Genomic DNA, 20548 nt, shown 5'->3' with positions numbered 1-20548 from the left:
TTATAAAGGCTCAAAGGGAGTCAAGTTCCAGAGGAGTTCGTTGATTCAAGGAAGAGTCAACAACGCTATAAGAGTGCTTTGACCAGGGACGAAAGGAGACTTCCCTATCTGGCAGGAAGGATCCATGGGACAATTAAAAGCCTATTAGGAAAAGAAGAAGCAAGAGGCTTCTAGTAGCAAGAGGGATTTTGTTCTTACAACAGGTTTCACTTATGTGATGAAAGATGAAGTGTATTGTGAATGTTGAGTGCAAAGATGGAAGATGATTGTGTTCTAGCATGGGAAACATAGACACTTCCAAGGAATGGAAGTACCTCCTTTGCTAAGAGGGAGTGTTAAATTGGGTAGCATCGGTAGGTACTCTTAGATGGCCTTGCTGCTAGGCTTGTGATAGAGAAACACCCATAAAGTTAGTGTGTGGGATTTGCACCCAAAGTTCGGGTTTTTGGATCCAAAGTGGGTGGGCTTGCAACCTTAGGAAAGACATTTAATAATCTCATTTAATGATAAGGTTGTGTTGGAGGTTCCTTGAAGGACATAAGGACAAGTATAAATATGAAACTAATGGAGGAGTTTGGAGACAAGAAATCAAGAATCATTTCTTCTTGTAAAGAGGCTAGACGTGACTTAGCCAAAGTAGCAAATGAAGTTGCAGAAATGAGAGGAAAACAAAGTACAACTAGAGGACAAATTTTCTGTTGTGTGGTAAGCTAAAGGAGGCCACAACCAAGGAGAAGAACGCAAGCTTGTGTTGGAACTACAAGAGGAGTTGATACTAAAAGGAGGTTGGTCGCATGTGCATTTGTGCAGGCCGAGAAGGAACTAAGGCTTGGTTACGACTAGCTGCAAGCTTAGTGAAGCAGTCATAGGCCTAAGAACAAGGCTGCAGGACTAAATAGGAAGATCACAACTGTAAATTGATGTGCCAAGGGCCATAGGCCTATGAGGGCTAAGGGAGGCTTGTTAGGGCAAGTCGCAACCCATAACGACTAGCCAGAGGCAGAGCAAGAGCTGGAAGAGTAAGCCGAGCGCAGATTAAGAGCTGGTAGATGCTAGAATAGGGAACCAAGGTCTTAAGGGAGCAAATCAAGGTTTGGTGAAGGGTACAACAAGGCTAACAAAGGGTTGATAGTGCTACAACAAGAGGACCGAGGGCTAAAGGAGCAAGCCAAGGTATGTAGATTGTTGTTTAGATGATTTAAGGTGGGTTGGTAATGCCCTAGTTGTTACAATTGTGTAATTTGGGTGCTGTAAGTGTTGTTGCTTGGGCAGGAAAGGCTTAGAGGACAAAGCCTCAACCCTAGGTAAATTGGCCAAAGGATTGACATGATATTTGGCATTGTACTAGGATATAAAAGGCCATTATCCCTAGTACAAGAGTCTTGTGACTTTTCTTGTCAATGGATTGATAAGAAACAAGTTTAGACAATAATTATAATATACTATCATTGATTTGATTGTTGGTATATTCCATTGTGCAAAAGTTTAAAGTTAGGCATTTTCAGTGTGTTTATGTTTTCTAGCTAAGAAAAAAGACCAGACCTAGAGTGCGTGGAATTCTAACCACCTACCCTTCTCCTTACTACCTATTTTACCTTTATAAAATAGGCAAGAGGTTACACAAATATCATAGCTTTCAATAGAGAATAAAACCATTACATTTAAAAAAAAAATGCCTTGAGAGGGCATATGAGCTTGAGAAGAGGAAAGTACCATCATAATCCAACTTTTGTTCAATAGCTTTCAATAGAGAATAAAACCATTACATTTCAAAGAAAAATGCCTTGAGAGGGCATATGAGCTTGAGAAGAGGAAAGTACCATCATCATCCAACTTTTGTTCAAGTTAGGGTTTGTCCATGCCATGCACTTTCTTGAGAAGAATGGCTTATTCAACAATGTGCAAGTCTACAAAAGCAACCCTCCTCTAAATCACGAAAGGTCTATTCAAAGCTTTAGTTTTCCACAAAAGGTTTTTTCAACTCATGTGCTTTCTTCATTGGTCATACATAGCATGTGCAAAGGGAAAACCCAACCAAGCAAAAGTCCTTAGCACATGTGCTTTCTTCCTTGTATGTAAATAGCATGAGTAAGGTGCGAAAATTCACAAAAACAACCTTTTTTAGTGCATGCACTTTCAAGAAAAGATACTCTGTTGCATCTTTTTTTCTTCTTGCGGCAAAAACAAGTTTAGATAAGGAAGCCTTCTCTAGCCATGCACTGCAACTTATCTCCAACCAACTGATGAACTCATCAATTAATGCAGCCCAACTAGAATCTCCTAGAATGCCCTAGAATGCTCAGTGACCCTGCCAAATTTAGCCAAAAACTAAACTTCTCAAAATGGAATGAAATTTAACCTGCATGGTATATTCCATATCAGGCCTCCACAAATAGTACCGAATCTTGAAAAAACTCACTGCTGAAAATAGTCCAAAAATTAAAAGTCTCTGATTAGCATTATGTTCTGTTGTAGTCTAAATCTTCTCCTTTTTGGCTCTTTCCTAGGTATATTTTCTGGGCAATTTTGCCCAGAATCCGGCAGGGATTTGTTAGAATGTAGAAGACTGCAGATAGGTACATTAATAAATGTAGTTGCCTTAATTTTCATTGATATATTATTTTTCCCATATCATGCTTTTGCATATATGGATTCATTCTCGCTGCATAATTGTTTTTAGTTTCCTTCAATGTATAGATAGAAAAAAATATACTCTTGCTCTATTTCTTGAACTAAAAAATTCAGCTTAAAAGTAAGTGATCCAGTTTGACTCTTTTTATTATGTGAAATAGATTACTTATTGGAGTTCAACGGATAAGGATTGCTTCTAAACCTACTTTAATCCGAAAAAAAATCAATCTTGTTTCATTTGGTGATTACATCAAATTTCTTATATATTTAGCTATCCTCGTTCTAACTTCTGAATAATACAATCTGTTCTTGCTTTGAGATGAATAGAATTGAATACCTGTCACACCAACAAAGTCCTTTTTGTCATGTTGCTATGTTCTTTATGACAATTCCTTTGATCAGTCGTCTTTTTCTCACGATAATTTTTTCTCGTTTACATGAAAATTCCATCACCATAGAACATTCCTTTAACTAAAACTAAATTAGCTTCGCAAATATTCTTGTAGAAACGATTGTATCTTTTTTCCAGCACATTAGATTATTGAAAATAGTTGTAAATTTTCATTTATGCTAATTATTTGGATGGATTTTTCATTTTAAACTCTAATATCCAAGATCATTAACTAGCCATTCTGTAGAAAGCAAGTTTAATATATTATGAATTTTAATATCATGTTCGCAAAATTTACTCCCTCCAAAACAATTGAAAGCACAAAATCACTCAAGTGACTTACGCTCAGAACCTTTTAAGACATCTCTCTACAACAACTACAAAAACAAGTTCATGGTCAGGTATTTGCAAGTAGACAAGGTTTGCAAACACCGCTATCTGGTATCAATTTGAAGTTGCTATGACATGCCTGAGAAACATTCACAAAGTGGAGTGTAATGATTCTTTTATTTTGGAGATGGTGGGGGAATACCTGCTTCTTAGCCACAGAAAATTCAATAACAGATTTTAGTCTCTCAAAAATAAAGACGTTTAATCTTCTTATGCTTTAGTACGAGGCTATCAATGAATCTTTTAATAGAATGAAAACACCAATGAATAATATTAAAAAATTCGCATACTGCTGTATTTTTATAAGAAATACATGAAATAGCTATCCATCCTTGATAACAATATATCCAGATTTATGAGGAATTGCCTTCCGGGAATGAAATAACTTGAGAATGATCAAAAAATTTGTTGCATATTGCTGTGTTTTTATAAGAAATACATGAGATAGCGTTCCATTCTTTTTCAGTACATAAAACTCAAATTCTGCAAAAGAATTCTTCCGTGAAAACATTATATCCAGATTCATGATGAACCAAACTTTTCTAATGCTGACTGAAACAATCCAGCAAAATCTTGAGATGAGCTGGACTCATCTGCTTTGACTTTGACATGAGCTTTTGAAGATGATGTATTTACAAGGCACTCGACAAGAAAGAGTCCGGCACCTGGAGGTGCATCTGAATTTTGTGCAAAGAAAAAGAATTTGAAGTTAGGAGCTTGACCACCTGATGCAATGCACTGAATTGAATGCACCTGCATATGACGAAGGAGGATCTGAGGTGACGTTAAGGCAGCAGCTCCTTGAGCTGTCAAAGAATACTCCTGCAAGTGACAAAGAAACATCTCAATGGCTTCAGAAACAGAATCAAGTTATAGCCTGACACATAAGCACTTATGTTCAGAAATCAACTATATGACCATAGATTATCAATGCACCCTAAATACTCATTGAATTTTGCTGACGTATTATTTGTAAAACAGTGCAAGGAAAGATGTTAGATAGAAGATATTTAAATTGAAATGAGCAGTAAAACCATAAGAGGGTAGCCAAGGATGCATCCCCTAGGTGGGGAGGGGGGTGCACGCTCCTAGGTGGGGGAGGGGGGTGCACGCTCCTAGAATGGGGTGACACCTGGGGAAACATTCCCCCTGTCCACCTTTTGGGGAAACTTGGGGAAACACGGGGAAATGTTTCCCTAATGTGGGGAATGCATTTCCCAAAAAGGGCTGCCCCCCCTCAAAAGCACTAGGTGTCCCCCCTGAATTTTGTCTAAAAACAATAATTTATGAGTGGGATAGCCTAATATTCAACCCTACAGCCCTACTAATGCTATGTAGTTAATAGCAATGTTAACTTCTTAAATTAAAAAGATGAAAATGAAAGGTAAAGGATAATGGTAATGCGAAATTCTTGAAGTAAAATCACTTTTACTTAAATTTTTAAGTTTTAACATTACCATTAATTATTTCAAGATATTTGAGAGTGGTTCCAACCTCACTGGATTTCATATGGGGAAAGTAGAATTTTAGATCCCACTCAAAATCCAGCAGAATTAACAATTTCCAGAATTTCAGAATGTGGGGGATTGCAACGTTTCTGTTGAATTCTATCACATGAATGATGGTATGGAACTAACATTTAATCAAGAGCACCAATCCCTCTATGTACCTTGATGTTGGTGGCATTGACTGTCGAACTTCCCTATCACGACCCTAGTAAAAATCTTCCCATCACTCAAACAAAATCTCGATTTGACATGTTAAGATTTTTCATCTTATTTTTAATGCTTACAGGGCAATATTGATGATGAAGATCCCAATATAGGCAATGATATTGATGATATATAGGCCTTTGTTGTATGATGACTTTTTGTGGACTATAGTGGCCATCTAGAGCCTCCTTGTTGATGTGTTGTTGGTTCAAAGAGGGATTGCACTTGGTGCTATTTTATATATGCACCCTTATTTGCTATATATATGAGAAACTTTGCATATTTGTATATAATTGTTTGGATTCATATGGATGGACATAAATATTTTTGTTTTTTTCAAAATTTGAATATTTACGTATTTTTGGTCCACTGTTTTTTGGTCTGACCTTTTTCCAGTTCCCAATTTTAGGGTCAACAGGGTTAATGACTGGTCCAGTTCTCATAACATTTGTCCATTGTTCATTTTCAGTTTTAACTTTTGAGTCTTGACTCTAGGTATTGATGACCTTAGATCGAGTCTTTGACTTGTCACTTTTTACTATTTTCCAATTTGAGTAATTTCAATTTACTATTCCAGTCTTCAGACTTTAGTATCTATTATTTTGCTTAGTACTAATCAGATTCTAAAATAATGAATGATGAATTTAAATCAATATAGATTCTATAATGATGAATGATAAATTTAAATCAATGTATACAATATTTTACTATTTCTATTTTGTTGAATCATTTATGATGTATGAATCAATATATTTCACAATTGAATTTAAATTTGAATCATGTTTATATATATACATCTCCTCGTCCCTCTTGAATTTCCCTAAAATTTGGGGGTGCTCCCACATGCCTCCCTTGTGCATTTCCCTATTCTCGTGTCCCCCCATCCTGAAAACTTGGTGGAACATTGCTAAAACAGCTTGAGCTCATTATAGAATGCCTTCGTTTCAAATATCATAACAACCAGCTAAAACCAATATCTATTTTTGCAAAAGCCTTCACAAAAAGACTATACAAGCAACTAGCTTTTAGGACAATCTAAAATGCAGAAAAACTTTCATGTATGTATCTAGAGGATTGACTGAATTGTATGGTACATTGTCACATCCCAATCAGGCAAATGGTGGTCTTTACATGTATAATTCATGTCACAACAGCGGCCATCAAAGAGAGTAGTTACAAGAGGGCATTTAAATAAAGTTAAAAGTAGATTGGTTCATAGTGGAATTCTTATAGTTTAGACACTGTTCACAACAAAATCTAGCATCTCCAAATGATGTAAAGTCCCAAGCATCAAGAGCCTCGTCTTGGGCAACTCAAGAAGGCTACCCACTGCCACTATAGTAGCTCTTTCTCTCACTTCTCGTTGGCTCTTCTCCAACTCAAGGGGGGCTTCCCTAAAATCTAGGATTGTTAAGGCTATAGAGTGGAGGCACAAGTGATTTAGTGAAGAGTTAGCCTAAGTAAAATGGATAGTAGCAGTATAATGGAATAATGAGTGGTGTGAGCATGAAAATTTCTAACATGAAATTCTACTGCAGCAACTGATTTATTTCTCCTACTTATTTTCCACATAAGTTACTTACAAAACCCTTTAGTAAACATCAAAATAAATTCTACTGCAATTGTCACATAATAGCATAGAGAAAAGAATAGTGAAATATAAGCACAAGAATCAACCACATCAACACAGTTGTTTTTTGGACAATAATCCCCGGAAAAACCCAATGCGGGAAAACCGGTGCAGTAGATGAGGGTTTATTTATTATTCTTCAGCAACAATCTCTTTACAAGGAATGATTTGCAGAACATAGAGAAATATTTGCGAAAACACCTGAGATAATTTTCCTCCAGTCACTAGAGAAATTCTGACACTCAAGAGACTCTCCAGCCTCCACTGCGTCATCTTCTGCATGAGGACTGCGTCCTCTGCTGTGCTGCCTCTCTGAGTTGTCCCTCTGCGCTGTCCCTCTGATGCACTGCGTCCCCTCCTCCTTAGTTTCCGATTGATGCTGATACCCTCCTCTTCCTTCACGCTACAACTCTCCCTCTGAAATCGAACTCTTACTTTTGGAGAATCGAATTCCCTTGAGTTACTGAGTATTTGCTCGGTGTATCTCCAAATGACCCTCAAGTCTTCATTTATACTTTCCCTATTGAGATATCAAAGGTAGTGTTCAATTCTCTAATCAACGGCTAAGATTAAAACATACTTGATCCTTGTCTCTTAGAAGCTTCTCACCCACATTTATATTAATTCACTTTAATTATTTTAATTTCCTAAGTTTTAACTTAGGCACCATTAAAAATAATTAATTATTTGAATAACATGCACTCCGGGTGGAATTTCTCCAAACGATTTCTGGGTCTTGGAGATCTCATGTGTTCTAGCCCCTCCACAAAATTTCGAAGCTAGAGCACATCTGATGCTACCCAAAAATCGCCCTCCAAGATGTGCTCCCAAAATTATAAAGGATGCCCTCCAAGATGCATGAGAGAACAAAATATATAACAATCCTCTTGGGAGAATGCTCCCTCCCAAAATAACAAGAAGTCCACAAGATGCATGCAACCATTCCACGTGTGTGAATCCCAGGGAAACCAATTCCATGGATGAATGTGCAAGATGCCTAGTAGATGGAGCACTCCAATCAAGTGCCAAAACAGAAAGTAGAACATCTCTCCACAAGTGTGTCCTCTAAGAAAATCACCAAAAATAGCAATAAAACCTCCCACATGTGCATGCTCCAAGAAGAATCTCCAAAATATAAAGGAGACCAAGTACAAGCATACAATATGCCACATGCGTCCCTCCTCAAGCTCTAGATCTATGCAAGATGCATGTAAGGGGGCACTTGTCCTCCTCATGTGCTACACACCCCTCTTGAAAACTTCGCCATAACCACCTCCAACAAAATAATATAAATGCCCACTCTCCAAGAAGGTTAAAAGATGCCAAGTGTAGATGAAATATTTGTTGTCGCACAAAATTTCTAGGCACCACGACAATGGCTCAGATCGGGGGTTGTCACCCTGATCCCCAATCTCTTTGTTTAAGCTGTCTCCCTATAGCATGCTAAGGGGGGTAGACTTTGTGGAAAAATGGAATGAAGACGAACTAGTTGGGAACCAACCAGTTCGGGAGACACAGTGAAGCGATCAAGTACTTGATTAGATTTAGCAAGACTTATAGGATTTGATTAGATTTTAGATGATTGATACCAGTGCCTTATGGAGTCAACAATCTTGCTAGGGAAATTAAGACCAAGTAATCGATTAGCAATTGCTGCTTAGATGAATGACTATCTTATATGAAATGCAGACCCTAAAGTTAATGTGAGATGCAAGAATCTTGGTTAATTTTAGTTAAATGCCTATTTAAATGTGAATCCTTCAATCCTTTCTGTGTTGAGCCCGATTTCGTAGTAATTGGCAGAGAGAAGATAAGGCGAAGCACACTAAGGTGTGATTAATGATACCTCTCCTGAAAATCTAACAGACCCAGTGCCTCCGGCGCTACAGAGAGTTGTGGCTCTGACGACTACAAGGTCACTGTTTTAAGGACTATTAAAAGCAGGCTTCTCAAGCAAAGATGGATGGATACCTATCTCTCTATTGACCAAGCTTATGCTTGGAAGTAAATTTTATTTATGCAAAGCTAACTTATATGCAAATGCCCGGATGATGGGATGAAGTTAGACTCAAGGATTAGAAACACTTGTGTCACAAAGGCCCTTAATCACCAAAATAAAATCTTCGCTTTACTGGATGAAGACTTAAAAATAAACCCCTGAAGATATTACAAATTAAACCACAAGCTTATTTCAAATTTTCTTGATACAATTATAGCTCAAAAACAAAAACTTCTTTGCAAATTAATATCAATGTCAACAGATGCTCAAAAGTATACTCAATTTAGGAAACAAAGATATGCGATCTAATATAATTACATGACAGAGCACTTCAACAATTACTTGAAAATATTCGCAATATATCTAACATGTAATACACATAAAATAATTCAAGCAATGATCAATTTCAATAGATGCAAGATATTCTAGCAATTAAATTTCTAGAGATCCAAATACTTTAAAACACCATGAAATTTAAATGCTAATCAATTCCAATCCTAGAATTAAAATGATTTATGCTTAGTGACCCAAATCTAGGAAAATTTACCACTTTCCTATAGTTAATTTTTAGATACAAAAAATTTAAGTGCGTTAAACTATAGAGAAATGAAAAATGCTTAGTACCACAAAAGTTCTCTTTTAGATTTTACCCCTAGCACAAAAAGACACCAAGAAGGAATTTTAAATTGACAATTTAATTAGTCCTTAGGAAAACTTTTTCAATGTGCTAAGTTTTATGAAACAAGACTAAATGCAGTAAATGATCTATTAAAACTTTTTAATGTGACCCAAATAAATCAAAAGATTTAATAATTTTTTATATTTTTTAATGGGCCAGAGACCACATAAAAAATTTGAAATCTTTTAATGCCAATTACTTTTGATTTAAATTTTTTTTTTAAGTCATGTTTAATGAACTTTTTTTTTAGGTTTTTTAAATGTTTAAAATTTGTTTAGAATTTTTTAATGTTTTTATTTTTTAGATTTTAATAAAAATCAAAGTCAAAATCATAAAAAGAAATGAAAATTGAAAAATGTAAAAAGAAAACAAAAGTAAATTCAAAATAAAAAGAAAAATCGAAAAAATCATCAAGCCAAAAAAATCGAATTTCAAAAAATTGATTTTTTGTTTGTGTTTTAGATTAAAAAATAAAGAAAAAAAAATAAAGAAAACAAATCAAAATGAAATGAAAATCATAAAATAAAACCTACTCTAACCCTATCTAACCGAGTGAACACACAAAAAAAAAGATCAAAAAAGAAAAGAAAAAAATCGAATTTTGTGAATGCAGGTTTGGCAGTGGGAAGAAAGCTCGACGGCAGAAGATGGATGAGGAGCTTCGACGTGTTGTTCCTTTTGCAGGTAATGCAGGTCGAGAAGAAGATAGGTTGACGGTGGGGAGCAGGGAGAGAGGTTGCGAGGGGATGATGAGAAAAAAAAAGTGTGCAGGGTTAGCAGCGATGAAGAGGTTGCGGATGGCAGCGTTGAGGGAGTGCTACGAGAGAGACAGTCAAGAATGTAGGTAGAGAGTAGCGGATCTGTAGCTTTGCGTATAGGAAGGCAGAGGGTGCTGCGGAAGTGAGGAACACAGAGGCGCTTGGAGGTATGACAGCAGGGGCTATGGCAATGCAGTAAGGACATAGGTAAAGAGGGCCATAGAGCAAATCCATTGAGAAGCTCGGAGTAGCGAGGGTTGCGGAGAGCAGCGGATGAAGAAAAATGCACCAACAAAGATGATGTAACCTAGCCCACACTGGCCCACACTTCCACGTATTCTTGGCTTTACACCTGTTGTCGGACTTTAAGACTTGGTAGATTTGGTTGTTATTTTCGGCGGTTGTATGCAATATGGTCAGTAGATATTTGTTTGGCAACTGGGAGTGAGTTAATGCTGCATTCAATGTTTACCTACGATCCTCGGGCCTGGTTCCCTCTGTTTGATCTTTGGCCAAAACGCTTTGGCTCCCCAGTCATTCGCGATTGTTCTGTTCTGCTGTGAGGTTTCTGCGAGGGTTTGTTGGTTACACTGTATGGTTCTTGCTCTGGCAAATATGGCAATCTCTGGTTTTCCTCTGGGTGCGGCTGTGAGTGAATGCCGGCCTTCCAAACTTGGTTATGTGATTGCCTGTGGATTTCTCCTGTGGCTCGAGTCTGTTCTGGCTCTGGAGGTGTGCTCACTCGAACTCTTTTCACACGGTAAGCTCCTTGGTCTCGTCCTGTTGTTCTTCTATGGTTTGGTTTTAGAATCTGGTCTCTCGTCCGATAATCGCCCCTTGCTATTGTTTTATTGCCTCTGCTATTGTTATTGTTGCCTCTGCTATTATTATTGTTGCCTCTGGTCTCTGTTCGGTGTGTGAAATGGTTTAATTTCTGATGCCTTTGAATTCAGGTAACAAGATAATGGACTTCCATGACTCGAAACAGGTAAATGATCCTCTCCCTGATTCAATTTGGCCTTCTTCTGGCGTTGACACTGACCAGAAATGCTCCTTCTGTCTCAGCTCTGTCGATTTATCAACAGCTCTGCTCCACGAACTCCTTGGTCCAGCTTACTCAGGTAATTTATAGAACTCTCCTGTTTCTATTTTTGCTTCGACTTCGGGTCTCACTATAGAGATGTATTGACTGTGCTCTATTTGTATGTGCAGGTCAATGGCTCGACCTGGGTATGCGGGTTCCTTCTGGGTTCGGTCTCCCAAATGTGGCAACCCTCTGTCGGTAGGCTCTGGTTCTTAAGTCCGTCAATGCACTGTTAGGGTCTTTAATTTTCTGTAGGGTTTGTAGCTCGCCGTTCTGCCTTCGTGTGTGGTCTAAATCCCTTTTGAAAATGGACTTCAATTTGGTTTTAGTCTCTATGCTGGTTGGTTGTTCGTTCAACTTATGGATGTTCACTGTTACGAAACCCTAGGCTAGGGTTTGTCCACTCTGTGGACTCGGCACTTGTTTCTATTTATAAACGCATGTAATACATTTATATTTCTCGATCAATAGCAATGGGAACATAATTTTTTCATCTCTATTTACGTATGAAAAATATGAATGGTTGTTCGACAGTACCTCTGCTTATAGGTTGTTTTCTTCGACACTCTGTTTCCGGTTATTTATCCTCTTGGTTGACTTGCTGTGTTGCACTGTTCTGGCTATGGTTCAATACATTTGTTCTTCGCTCTGTTTTCGGACGTATGCACGAATTTGATGTTGTTTGTTGTTGGGAACACAATGAAACACGACCTTACAGTGGTCGGTCTCTGTTTGCTAGCACTGTTCTTACAATACATTAAATGAAAAAAATACAATACTACAGTAAATAGGCAATGATACAGATGGATAGTTTGGAAATAAGATCTGTCTTTGTTTTTATTTCTTTTTCATGAAATTGCTGAACCTTTCTCTTGTCTTACATTGCTTCTTTTATACATTTTTGGTTACAATTAATTGAAACTGCCATTGCTTTCAGTTGAATAGAAATGATATGGTTGTGTAACTACAGTTCGGTTGACATTACAAGATCTTTATTTAGACAATTTTTGTCTTTTCCTCTTTAAGTTGACAGATCAATTTTTAAACTACTGTTTATTACTGTTTGGACCATAACAACCCTAACCGACCATTTAACTTTGACTAACATAGCAACTAAAAGTAAAATAAAATAAAATCCTATCTCATGACCTGATAAACTAATCATAAAAAAACAATCCAAATACTCAAACAACCTTCCAACCTGGCAGAGACTTCACCCGGTCATGGTGAGCTAGATGCTCCTGCATCAGGCTCCCGGGGCAAAAAGAAATCATGGCTCTAGTCCATGAGCTTCTCGACTGAAGAACCTGTCTGTTCAATCTGCCTGGCATCAAGCCATGAACTGTCCTCAATAGGACGATTCTTCCACTTGACCAGGTATTGCACATATTCCTTCCGTCGAGTTCGTTTAACCACCTGAGTGTCGAGAATGCTTTCGATCTCGAGAGGTTGAACGTAAGGCATCTGTCTCTTCCAAGCTTCTCCTTCATCCTGGGTATTCCGTGTAGGTCGCATGGTTCCATCTTCTCCCTTCTCCTCTGGGTCAGCCGTATAGGGAAACAGGTCTGCTACATTAAAGATAGGTGAAATGCCTATTCCGGGTGGCAACTGTATCTCGTAGGCATTCGCCGAAAACTTCCGAAGGACTTTGCAAGGCCCTATCTTTTTATACTTCAGTTTATTGTACATACCTTTAGGGAAGCGTTCTTTGCACAAATGCGCGAGGACTTCATCCCCCACGTCAAACTGTACTTCCCTTCTCTTCAAATCTGCTTGCTGTTTATACTTTAAGTTGTTGTCATGCAATTTAATTTTTATCTGTTCATGCAAATCTCTCATTGCGTTAGCGAAATCTTCTCCATCTGCGCTTCACCTTTCTTGCAGTTCAAGGTCCCACAGTTCATGCACTCCGCGAGGATGCATGCCGTACAGGATCTGAAATGGGCTGAAACCTATGCTGCGGTTAGGCGAGTTGTTGTAAGTGAACTCTGCCTGTGCAAGCGCTCGATCCCACATCCGCGAATTCTCTCCGACCAAGCTTCGTAACAGGTTTCCCAGACTCCTGTTTACAACCTCTGTTTGCCCATCGGTTTGTGGGTGATATGCAGAACTGTAGCTTAGCTATGTGTCCATTTTTTTCCATAAGGTACGCCAAAAGTGTCTCGTGAACTTCACATCCCTGTCTGAAAGGATAGATTTAGGCAATCCATGTAACCTGACAATCTCATTGAAAAACAAGTGGGCCACGTGGGTGGCATCACTGGTTTTTCTGCAAGGAATAAAATGCGCCATTTTTGAGAATCTGTCCACTACTACCATTATCGAGTCGTATCCTCGCTATGTCTTAGGTAGACCTAAGACGAAGTCCAAGCTGACTGAGTCCCACGGTTTGCCTGGAACAAGTAACGGTGTGTATAGTCCTATTTTTTGACTGTGACCCTTTGCTAACTGGCACACTTTGCATCTAGCCACAAATCGCTGTACATCTCTCTGCATCTTTGGCCAAAAGTAGAAATGACTGAGCAGCTCGAGTGCCTTGTCCATGCCGAAATGTCCGGCCAAACCTCCACTATGCTTCTCTCGAATGATATTCTCCCTCATTGAGCAGTCAGGTATGAACATCTGTCCTTCCTTAAGCAGCAACTTCTCCTGTAGATTGTAGTCCAACCAAGGACTGTTATCTCTCACTAAGGGATTCTGACATGCCTCATAGGCCTCCTTAAAATTTGTATCCATCTGGTATAAGTCCTGTAAGTGCTCAAAACCCAGCACCTGCACAGTGCTTTCCTGCAGAAGTAGAGCTTTCCTACTTAGCGCATCCGCTACCTTATTTGCTTGCCCACTAATATGTTTCAATACGAAATTGAAACTCTGCAAATACTCCACCCATTTGGTGTGTTTGTGGTTCAGCTTGTGCTGCTGCATTACATACTGTAGTGCAGAATTATCTGAAAATAGCACAAATTCATTTCCCAATAGATAATGCCTCCAGTGTTTTAATGCCTATATAACAGCATATAACTCCTTATCATACGATGAATATTTCTGTCGACTCTCATTCAGCTTCTCGCTGAAAAACGCTACAGGGTTATCCTCTTGACTGAGTACAACTTCAATTGCTGTCCCACTAGCATCACAACGAACCTGAAATAACTTCTTGAAATCTGGTAATCTCAGGATCGGCCTCTCAGTGATCTTTCTCTTTAACTGGAAACTTCTCTCCGCTGCCTCTGTCCATCGAAAAGGTTGGCTGGCCTTTTTGATGGTGTCTAGCATAGGCACACAAATTTCGCTAAAAATCTTTATGAATTTCCTGTAAAAACTCGCTAATCTCTAATCTAATCTCAAGAATTCTAATCTCCTCTTTCAATCCTCCTCTGCCAATCTTCGAACACTTCTGCCACGACCCCGCCTTCCTCTCTCCATTCCTCCTAGTAACATAAACAACTGCTCTAATACCACTCTGATGTAACCCAGTCCACACTGGCCCACACTTCCATGTATTCTCGGCTTTACACCTGTTGTCGGACTTTAAGACTTGGTAGATTTGGTTGTTATTTTCGGCAGTTGTATGCAATATGGTCAGTAGATATTTGTTTGGCAACAGGGAGTGAGTTATGTTGCATTCAATGTTTATGTCCTTGAATGCTTCAGCATCTCATTAATTAACCTCATGAATGTACTGGGCGCATTGCTCAACCCAAATGGCATGACCAGCCATTCGTACAGCCCCTCATTCGTCTTAAAAGTTGTCTTCCATTCGTCCCCTCTCGTATCCGAATTTGATGGTACCCGCTCTTCAAGTCTATATTAGAGAAATAAGTTGCCCCGCTTAAACAATCCATCATATCATCCATCCGTGGCAGTGGAAACTTGTACCGGATGGTGATTTTATTGATGGCCCTTGAGTCGGTGCACATCCGCCACTCTCCTCCCTTCTTGGGGGCGAGGATCGTTGGAACAGCACAAGGGCTTAAGCTTTCCCTTATCAATCCCTTGTCCAACAGCTCTTGCACCTGCTTCCTAATTTCTTCATTATCTTTGGGGCTCATTCGGTATGCCGCTTTGTTCGGCAAACTGGCTCCGGGTATGAAGTCAATATGATGACTTATGCTCCTTTTGGGGGGTAATTTGTCTGGCAAGTCATCTACAACTATGTCCATAAATTCCTGCAACATTTGCTGGATTTCCGTAGGTAAATCTGATACCTCTATATGCAACAATACTATCCTTGCTTTCTTTACAACTGCGTAACCTATCTCACTGTCCTCAACCTGTTTTAGAAACTGTTTTCCGCTGACCAACAACGTTCTTGGTTCACTAGTCTCTGTTGTCCCTTCTTCCTTGATGGGCACAAGCGTATGCTTGATTCCATCCTTAACAAATTTATAACAGTTCGTCACTCCATCGTGTACCACTTTCCTGTCGTACTGCCAAGGCCTGCCAAGCAGTATGTGACATACATCCATCGGCATGATGTCACAAACAACTTTATACTTGTATCTCCCTATTTGAACTCTACCTCGCTCTGTTCATCCACCAGCAACTGATGGCCTTTTTGCAGCCATGAAAATCTGTAAGGATTGGGATGCTTCAAGCGTTTCAACTCCAATTTTTCCACCATCTCTGTGGACACTAAATTATTAGTACTACCGTTGTCAATAATTAACTTACAACACTTACCTCGCGACTTACAAATTGTTCTAAACAAAGCCTTCCGCTGCGTCTGTTCGGTGACCTCCTTGACTGGTTTTAACAACACCTTGTGCAGCACCAGAGCTTCCCCTGTCTCTAGAGCATTTTCTGCTTCTTGGGGAGGTGCCGCTGCTTCCTCTGGTTGTGCCACATATGCACCCCGCTGTCCAGCTTGATCTGCTTCTGGACATTCAAATGATCGGTGTCCCCATTTATGACACCTATAACACTGATAACCAGCCCCTCTACCTCGGCCATTTCCCCTGCCTCGCTGGGATGACCTACCGCCTCTCGCGCTATCACCTCTGTTTGCTGATCCGGAAGCTTTGGAACTGCTGCCTTCCTCGTTGCTATTAGCAGTCTAGCCTCTGCCATATGACTGGCCTTTTCCTCTGCTGGCTCCTCGTCCTCTCCGGGCATTCTGCCTTCTGGTAATTTTCTCCTCAGCCTTCATCGCACTCTGATACGCTTCCTCAGTGTTGTTCGGAGACAAAATGCTGATTTCATCCAAAATATCTAACCTTAGCCCATTAACATACCTGGCTGTTCTTTCTGTTGTATCCTTTGTATATCCGGCTCACAAATTCACTCGATAGAACTCCTCCGTGTACTCCCTTACCGTCAATCCTTTATGTTTCAGATTCTGCACCTGCCTGTGCAGTGCAATCTGATAGTCCCTCGGCAGAAATCTGCCCTTTAACTTGGCCACCATCCTTGACCAGGTTTTAATCAGCGCCTTGTTCAATCTTTTCCTCTCGTTTTGGACACTATCCCACCATAGGGCTGCATGTCCCTTCAATTTCGTCGCAGCGAACTTAACTCTGTGGTCTTCGCTGACTTCCTCACACTCAAAATACTTATCCATCTCACTGATCCAATCCAATAAAACTTCGATAGACAGGCTGCCGTCGTAAGTCGGGAGTTCTGGCTTGGGTTTACTACTTGCTACTAAAACAGATCTCAACAATCTCACTTCTGCAGACTCACCTTCTGGTCCATCTGCCGCTACTTCAGTTTCCTCTTCACTGTCATCGCCTATTTTCGGATCAATTCGTCTACCTGCCTCTACTGCCTCCAAATGGGCAGCAAGAATTCTAATCTCCTCTTTCAATCCTTCCTCTGCCAATCTTCGAACACTTCTGCCACGACCCCGCCTTCCTCTCTCCATTCCTCCTACTAACATAAACAACTGCTCTGATACCACTCTGATGTAACCCAGTCCACACTGGCCCACACTTCTATGTATTCTCGGCTTTACACCTGTTGTCGGACTTTAAGACTTGGTAGATTTGGTTGTTATTTTCGGCAGTTGTATGCAATATGGTCAGTAGATATTTGTTTGGCAACAGGGAGTGAGTTAATGCTGCATTCAATGTTTACCTATGATCCTCGGGCTTGGTTCCCTCCGTTTGATCCTTGGCCAAAACGCTTTGGCTCCCCGGTCATTCGTGATTGTTCTGTTCTGCTATGAGGTTTCTGCGAGGGTTCGTTGGTTACACTGTATGGTTCTTGCTTTGGCGAATATGGAAATCTCTATTTTTCCTCTGGGTGCAGCTGTGAGTGAATGCCGGCCTTTCAAACTTGGTTATGTGATTGCCTGTGGATTTCTCTTGTGGCTCGAGTCTGTTCTGGCTCTGGAGGTGCGCTCGCTCAAACTCTTTTCACACGGTAAGCTCCTTGGTCTCGTCCTGTCGTTCTTCTATGGTTTGGTTTTAGAATCTGGTCTCTCGTCCGATAATTGCCCCTTGCTATTGTTTTATTGCCTCTGCTATTGTTATTGTTGCCTCTGCTATTATTATTGTTGCCTTTGGTCTCTGTTCGGTGTGTGAAATTGTTTAACTTCTGACGCCTTTGAATTTAGGTAACAAGATAATGGACTTCCCCGGCTCGAAACAGGTAAATGATCCTCTCCCTGATTCAAATTGGTCTTCTTCTGGCGTTGACACTGACCAGAAATGCTCCTTCTGTCCCAACTCAAACGATTTATCAACGGCTCTGCTCCATGAACTCCTTGGTCCAGCTTACTCAGGTAATTTATAGAACTCTCCTGTTTCTATTTTTGCTTCGACTTCGGGTCTCACTATACAAATGTATTGATTGTGCTCTGTTTGTATGTGCAGGTCAATGGCTCGACGTGGGTATGCGGGTTCCTTCTGGGTTCGGTCTCCCAAATGTGGCAACCCTCTGCCAGTAGGCTCTAGTTCTTAAGTCCGTCAATGCACTGTTAGGGTCTTGTTGAAGCCCCGAAAATCGGGTCGACAACAAGGGGGATACCTGCCCGGTCCGGAACTTGGTTGGCAGCTCCTTATCCGTTTGGTATAGCGGGTCCGACTGGGGATAATGGGACCAGTTTCCCAATCTAAGGGCGTGTGTGTGTGCAGAGTTGGATGATGTTGATCTAAGAATTCTAATCTAAGCTACTTTAATCTAATTCTATGCTATTGTAATCTAATGAAAACAACACATCTGATCTATGCTAACCCGGGATGTATTTCTTCTATTATGCGATCTAAAGAGATATCAAACAATAACTGGTAATAAAGATCATTCAGCTATCATAAGAATGGAAATCAATGAAGATGAACCACTTTGCATAAAAAGTTAGGCAAAACAGTTGTGAACAACATATCGCATAATAAGTTATTCATATATCAAACATAAATAAATGGCTCCACCGTACAAAAGTACCAAATGGTAACTCAAACATTCATGCAATAACATATAAACAACTAAAAACTGTATATCACTTTAAGAATATAAGCAGAAATGGTCAAGAGATAAAAGTACCATTTATGACTGGTCCTACTCATAGGCTTCAAGCAACAATGATTTATCTCTACTTGTTCTAATATCTACCAAGAGTACAGAAGTGCAACATCAGTAGCAGATATCAAATGCAAACATTAATAAACCTTGATCCATTCATTCATCAAAACCTCCTCTGAGGGTGCAAAAGTGCATGTTCTGAGGACAAGTTTTTGACAAATTTCTGGACCCTTCTCTAAATGCATGAGAAGGGTTTAAATACTACTTCCTAATTCTAATAACAGTTTATTTACAAAATTTAGGATGCGGTTTTCAAATGACTGTCCTTTTTCTAATCTAATTTTTAAGTAAAAACAACATTCTAAATTAAGCTACTTCTGAATCTGATCTTTAAAGCTGCATGCATTCATCATTGGTTTAAGGAGAGTCAGCTCGCTGACTTCTGCTTTGAGCTGGGAGAGCTGGCACCACTTTCTCGGCCGCATTTATGATACATTTCACAGTCATCCACTGACTATGCGACTTCACCAAGTATGCCCAGTAACACTCCCAATTTAACCTGTTTAGTGCTTGGACCACTTTTCCCTTTTCTTGCGCCTTCTGCTTCCATTCTGCTTCCAGTCGTAGTTTATTTGGTAAATACCCCGGGGTGGTCTCTGCGATTAAATTTGCTCTATGCAAATTTTCATTTACACAGTGGATAAGAATGCTTGCTGTTGTGGCCGCTGTTTCCGCTGCTTGTTCTGCCTCCCTGATTTGATCGTCCCACTTGTTGAAGAGCAACTCTTTATGATTCTCATTTATCCTGGGTGCGCCTGCTCTTTTTCCCTCGTCTTCATCCTGCCAAGCCAAGTACTCCGTCACTTGTTTGTCAATCTGATCATAGTCACTTCGCAAGTCGACCACTTGATTGGTGATTTTATCACTCATTTCGCAATAATAATTCCACTGTGATATCTTTTGTCCCAACACTTCCTGTTGCTGCAGTAGTTGTTCATTCAAGGCAATAGATTCTGAAATAAACTCTGTAAGTTTAGGGTCGTCTCTGTGCATCTCTTGTACATCCTGCAACTGTTTTCCCTTTTCGTCCAAACTTCTTTGATAACCTATTTGCATTTGCTGGAAGTCTTCTTGCAACTTTTCAAGCTATTTGCGTGCCTCATTATTAGTATTGGCTTGTTGCAATTGTAGTTGCAGTACCTGTATCTGATTTTCTTGCTCTTTCAACAATTGTTGTACTTCTGATGCTTTGTCAATAGTCGCAGAGGCATACGCCCCTGCGATCTGAGACAGTTTGGTGAGATTTTCAGTCGGATTACTGGCAGGATCTTTCCATAGGACGTCTAATTGTTCAGCATCCTGAGAAAGTGTATTTTCTAACTTCCTCTTTTTTCTCTGTCTTCTTACAACTGCTTTATGTTGGGGACTATAAAATATGTCCAGTGGGGGAATTTCTTCTACATTCAGTAGAAGCTCAGAAGATGGAGCGATAGGAATATGCTCCGTTTCTGTGACATTGCTGACTATGGTTGAGCCCACTTCTTGTGCTACCTGTGTATTGCTCACAGGTGTTTTTGGGGCTTGTCCTTCAAGATTGATCAGTTCGTTGAAGGTTTCCCATTCCTTATCTAATTCTATTGTGACGGGTGGTGCTTCAATGACGAGAGGGGGGACATCTCTTGGCGGGGAGGCGATAACCTTTTGATGTGGAAATTCCAGTGACTGAGCGGTGTCTTTAGCTGATTCTTCGCTCCTATCTTGGTTGTTTTCGGATCTTTTAGAATGCTCAGGCATCTCTTGTCTAGTCTTAGAT

The 20548-nt window shown here is 39.8% G+C and overlaps 1 protein-coding gene across 1 annotated transcript in view; it reads right to left on the bottom strand.

Moving 5' to 3' along the window:
- Positions 1-3680: 3680 nt before the first annotated feature.
- LOC149258727 (beta-adaptin-like protein A) overlaps positions 3681-20548 on the bottom strand; it is a 312511-nt gene continuing 295643 nt past the window's right edge. The window contains exon 11 of the mRNA XM_089416040.1: positions 3681-4234. Coding sequence (XP_089272166.1) covers positions 3935-4234 — 300 coding nt within the window. The 3' untranslated portion in view covers positions 3681-3934. The remainder of the gene's footprint in view (positions 4235-20548) is intronic.

This window comes from Pinus tabuliformis, chromosome 6 (genome assembly GCF_031772625.1).
Source record: "Pinus tabuliformis cultivar Carrire ecotype Pingquan chromosome 6, CPIR1, whole genome shotgun sequence".
In the NCBI taxonomy this organism is placed as follows: domain Eukaryota; kingdom Viridiplantae; phylum Streptophyta; class Pinopsida; order Pinales; family Pinaceae; genus Pinus; species Pinus tabuliformis.
The sequence above is the reverse complement of the archived record's forward strand: the minus strand, read 5'-3'. Positions and strand labels throughout refer to the sequence as shown.